General features: G+C 36.7%; 1 protein-coding gene across 1 annotated transcript; it reads right to left on the bottom strand.

Annotated features, from left to right (window-relative positions):
* Positions 1 to 436: 436 nt before the first annotated feature.
* Positions 437 to 3,847, bottom strand: LOC136713063 (uncharacterized). Its single transcript, XM_066689966.1, has 3 exons — positions 3,775 to 3,847; positions 3,380 to 3,694; positions 437 to 801 (listed from the first exon to the last, which is right to left on the bottom strand). The coding sequence occupies exons 1-3, from the start codon at positions 3,815 to 3,817 to the stop codon at positions 437 to 439; spliced, it is 723 nt and encodes a 240-aa protein (XP_066546063.1). The 5' UTR covers positions 3,818 to 3,847.
* Positions 3,848 to 5,748: the final 1,901 nt, after the last annotated feature.

The following is a 5,748-nucleotide window of genomic DNA, read 5'->3' as shown; positions in this document are numbered from 1 at the left end:
TTGTTATGTGGGATGTAGTGATAGACATCACTACGATATTCACAAGATATTTTCTGGAGCACCTTTAATGAGGTTTCTTTGACTGTGGTTTTTGTGTAGAATGCATATATACTCTGTATCACTGTGAGAGTCCCAGCAGGCACAATAGTATGTTGCAGAATGGCTGGTATCCAAATTTCTTACAATTAGAATGGACTCTTTAACTCTTACTAATGCGTTATATAAACATACATTAATATATACACAAGATAAATTTAAATAAATGGAACTTATGTTATTTACTTTGTAATTTTCTCATGTGAATTTTCCACAATTCAGTTGAACACCTGTTCATACCTGAGGGTACACTTGTCTTGGATGTGGTAACAATCATGAAGCACTCAGATACCGTAATTTACTTGAACAGAAAAGAGGCTAGTACAGTTATTTAATCTGATCATAAAGGTAATTGTGTGTTTTTGAAAGGACTTCCTGAAGCATCTGTATCACAGTGTCTGTCCCAGTAGGCACAATAATATGTGGCAGAATGGATGTGCTTCACAGATGTTATTCTAAGAATATACACATCAGATCCACGTTTTTCAGCCTGGAAATCTTTGCTTCCATAGGTTGAGTCTTGAGTTACTCCTGTCCCATCAAGCTTTAAGTAAAGTATCCTTTTAAAAGCTTCACCGTCCTTCTTTTGGTACCAGTGAATATAAGCACTGCTAGATGGTACATTAGAGGCAGTACAGGTGATCAGTGCAGTTCTATCCTTCTTTCTTGTCAGGGATGATTTCTGTTCCAATGTCATTGTTGCCACTGCAATGACAGACAAATATTGTTAAATTGTGAGATATCTTTGATCTCTAATATTTAGAACAGACAGACCTTCACTTACCTATGAAAAAGAAAAAAAGAAAAGCGTTGCCTGGAACTAAACACATGGTTCCTTCTCAAATTAAGATGAAGTGTGTGCTTGGTTTATGTATTTATTTTTCAGCTCATATATTTTCATTACACATTCAGAGGAAGTTATTATGACAAACTAACCAATCTCAGAGGACCACGTTTAACGGCTTTTCATTCAGAGACCACAATTACCATCAGACGTCACTGTCATTAGTGGATTCAGAATTGTTAGCAAGAAATGAATTGATTGACATACGCCTGCGAACAGTGTATAAACATATTACACAGTATAAAGAAAGAAAGTGAAAAGATTGAAAGAAAAACACAATCTATATTTTACACTCAGATTACACCATTTATTAAATAGTGATGACTGAAAATTGATAACATGTAAAATATTGGTAAATATTTCTGCTGAATACATTGCCTGTCTATTGAAATCACTTTGATAAATTGTGGCAAAGTTGATTTAACAGAAGAAATGCAAGGCTGCAATCGTTTGTACTGGAATAAAATGTGTTAAACACTGAACTCCGTATGTTTTAGAAATAAAGGCATGCTTTTCAAGAAAGATTGCAATTATTTTAATCCAAGCGAATTAATATTTTATGCATCCTTACTTATATTTTTACTTAACCATTTCTTTGTAGATTTGAATGCATGTTTTGGATTATTATCATGCTGGAAAGTTCATTTTTGACCAAGCTTGAGTTTTTAGTAGAGGGAACCAGGTTCTTGGCCAAAATGCAAAAGTGCACCAGGACCAGATGATGTAAAACAAATCTAAAGGAAAACACCTCCGTATTTCACATAGGGGATTATATTGTTCTTAACATGAACTTTAACTTTTTGGCATCAAGCTGATGCACTGATGAACATGTCCATGAAGCAAATTTTCTATTTCATCTGACCATAAAACACAGTCCCAAGTGTCATTGAGCTGCAGTTGAGCAAATTCATACTGCTTCCTTCAGAAGAGTGTTTTTCCTTGCAAATTCTTATCACCAATCTGATCATCAGTTTCATGCAGCTGATGTCAAATGGTACTTCTTGAGACATTTGAAACTGATGATGCCAGACTCTCTTGGAGATCTCCAATCATTGCTCTTGGGTTTGATTTGACCTCCCAGGTCACATGGCTCACTGTATGTATTGGTAATATTTGCAGTGTTTCCCCAAAAAATGTGCATAGCCAGGTGTGTTACCGAATTATTCCCCAAGGTGGCAAGGGTAGGGATGGAATGCTAGTGGAATGTTTATGGGTGACAGGGAGGGGTGCCAGTGGATTGTTGATGGGGGAGGTGTATTTTTATTTATTTGTTTCAGTCATTCAAGGGAGGTGGTATAAAAGTAAGGGAAACATTGACTTTCTTCCTGGCTAGGTAACGGCTATTCCAGCAGCCTTTAAATTCTAGATGATGGACAACTGGTAGGTTCAGTTTTTGGTGAATATTTGTATGGCCATCACCCAACTTGCGGTTGTCAATGACCCTTTGCCCACATTGATCCAGAGTGCAGCCTGGGAAAGAGGACAGGCTGGGAGCCCACCATGCTGTTACCGTCCAACACACTGCTATGAAAAGTAGAAAAGAGTGAACGTTTCAAGTGAGGCAACATGCACTCAGATAGGGTTGGCAGTGCTCTGGGTTTGCTGCCTCTAGCTACGGAGTGACTGCAGAGGTTCAGCTCCAGCTCCAGTCCATCTCCAGCAGCTCCAGCTCCAGCTCTGGAGCCACAGAAAACTGTACAGACTAGGATAGGATCATTATGTATAAAGTTGTTTTAAGTTGTGTTGCTTTGCTATACATTTTTTTAAATTATAAAAAAATATAAGTAAATATAAATATTTTTAGTTTTTACTGTTTAAAAACGTGTAAATAACAGTTTAACAAAAACTAAATATTTATAACATGAACATCTTTTCAACCATTAAAATATTAAAAAGTAAAGTATATCTTTATAATATAACACAGATGTCTGTGGCAGTTAGGGTTGCCACCCAGGTGGTATTTTACTGGACTCTGGTATTATTATGTACTTCAACCACTTGTCTAGTATTTGTGGAACCCCTCCGTCTGCTAGCATTCCACCCCTAACAACCAGGTGATATGTTGTTTTGGGTCCTACTGTAAAACAAGTTAAAGAAACAATGCTACATCACAATAGGCAATAGTATATAGCAGTAGCGTTTGTTGTCTAAAAATGTTAATTTAATTATCTGGTGTTATGAAACAAATAGTCAAAGACATTATATTTTAATTGTTAGACATTGAAAAGGTAGATTTTAAGGTGTAAAAAGCCCTACTGTGAGCTGAGAGAATCTTAGAATTCTCTTCCATGTTCAGAGATGTTTGTATCAATAACTGAATATTTTTAGTAAATTTCCAGGAAAAACTATATTGAGATGTTTTACTTAGATTTCAAATAATATTATATCAGTTCAAAGTAAGATGGTTTATGTACAGTCTGCCTATGGTTTGTGTATCACTGTGAGAGTCCCAATAGGCACAATAGTATGTTGCAGAATGGCTTTCTTCTTGTACATTTTGAATGATAAGATTGGACTCTTTTGAGTTTTTGTTAGCGCTGAAAATAGACTCGCTAAAGCCTGTGTCCAACTTAGAAGCTGCACCAGCTATGTAAAGAATTCGCTTCAAAGCTTCCCCGTCTTTCTGCTGGTACCAGTGGATGGTTGCACTGGTGGCATCTGTTCCAAAGACTTTGCACCTAATCCGGGCAGTTTTAGATTTCGATTTCGTCACAGTTAATTGATCCTGCTCCAGGGTCACTGCTGTCTCGGCGGCTGCAATTAAAAACAGAAAAAAAATATTAAGCTGCATACTTTGTGCTCCTTAGAAATTAATAAATGTAATATCGGCTTACCCAGGAATAGCAAAGGGAAAACTATGCAAGAGGTGAGAATCATGGTTTCTGTTCATGTAGGGCTTTGCATGTGTGACTTTAATTAAATTTGCTTAAATGCCCGACCATTTTGTTTGAGATCAGAAAGGAAATGACGGATACGTCAACCAATCTCAGAGGGCCACGCATGAGGTGTTTTCCTCACTGATACATATATACTCCTCTAAATATGAAAGATGTCAGATCTCAACAGTAGATTGAGCTGATAAATGAATAACCACTACTAAGGCTATGCTCATGTTCAGAGTCAGTTTGAAATGTAACTGCTGAATATGTAGTTTACATATTGAAAATAATAACTTGTATAATATCCATCAGGGGGAAATACATTTAAGTAGATCCAAAGATTAGATTATTATTTTTATTTTTGTATTATTGTTGCTGGTGTATCGATTTTCAGAGTCCAGACCGGAGACGGACAGATCGCACCATATCTCCTGAACAAATCGTTTTAGTAGATATTAAATAACATTTATAAATAATAGTTTGTTTTTAACAAAATGCACAACATGGATAAAATGTATAGTGGCTACTATATATACGTGCATGTTCACCAGTGTCATCGCACATTACATTTTATAATTGTTGCTCTGTGAGTGGTAGTATAAACAACTGTAGAGTTTTATTGTATTTTCATATATTTTAACCCCCCCCCCCTTTAATTCATTCATTCCTCTTGTTTCACACATTTCTGTGGCAGCACCTGCGCCACTTCTACACTAGAGTGGAGTTTACTGTTATTTCAAGGAAAATGGCCTTTGAGGGGTCTGTGCTGATTTACTGACATCTGTGTCACTGTGGGAGTCCCAGCAGGCACAGAAATATGTGGCGGAATGGCTGGTTTGTGCTTTGTGTATTATAAGATCACTCTCCCCATTAGTATTTTTGGTGGCTTTGAAAACTACTTTGTCATTGGTTTGGTCATATGTAGGATCTACATTCACTGTATGTATATACAGAATGCGTCTCATAGCTTCACCTTCTTTCTTCTGATACCAGTGGATATAAGTGCCTTGAAAATCTGAGCCCACGTACTTGCAGGTAATGCGAGAAGTTCTGTTCGCCATTTTCGTCAAAGTCATTTTTGTTTGTTCCAAATGCAGCGCTGCGACAGCAACTGAAATGAAGACAGAAAGTGCAATTGATAAAATACATACAATTATACAAATAGATCGATTGATTGACCCAGATAGAAACTATATTTTCCTTACGTATAAAACCGGAATAAATAGTGATGTGTGAAAGCAGGAACATGTTTTCTTGTATGATGTTGTTGCCTGTGTGTGTGGACTACTGTGCTACTGGTACTTTTTGGGTGGGTAATTTGAATCATGACAGGAAATGGCAGAGATCTATAAACCAATCTCAGGAGACAGGTATTGTGTGTGAATGCCTCACCAGTGCAACAGTGTAGCCGCTATTCATAAGGGTGTTGAAATATTAGAGTAGTCGTGGTAATAGTAGTACTTGTGAATAGCGTACAGTATTGGGCTCTGTACTACATTGTAAGTATTTTGTTAAAGTATAAAATATTTACCATGCTAATTTATTTATTTATTTACGTTTCCCTGGATCAAGTGAGCATCCCATGTTGGTGCTGCAGAAATGAAAAATAGTACATGTGCAGTTTCTCTCTATCTTTAATCGGGGGCAGGGAAGCATATCGCCGAAAACTTAGAACAATGTGCTCAATTTAACGTTGTTTGTTCAAAGACTACAGTTTTGTGTTAAAATCCCCTAGGGCACTACACTATGTGTCTTTTTAACACAAGTCTGTATGGGAAAAACACATTGTATTCAACATAGGCATTGGGTTGTAATTTGGCAAATTTTGACACAGTTGTGTTCTCCTTGAACAAACACAGAATATGTTAAATGTAACATTAGTTATAAGAGTGTTGTGATCTTATGTTTTAGAATGTGAGCTAAATAGGT

The sequence above is a fragment of the Amia ocellicauda genome, chromosome 2, assembly GCF_036373705.1.
Source record: "Amia ocellicauda isolate fAmiCal2 chromosome 2, fAmiCal2.hap1, whole genome shotgun sequence".
NCBI classification, from domain to species: domain Eukaryota; kingdom Metazoa; phylum Chordata; class Actinopteri; order Amiiformes; family Amiidae; genus Amia; species Amia ocellicauda.
Note: the sequence above shows the minus strand (reverse complement) of the source record. Positions and strands in the feature narration are given on the sequence as shown.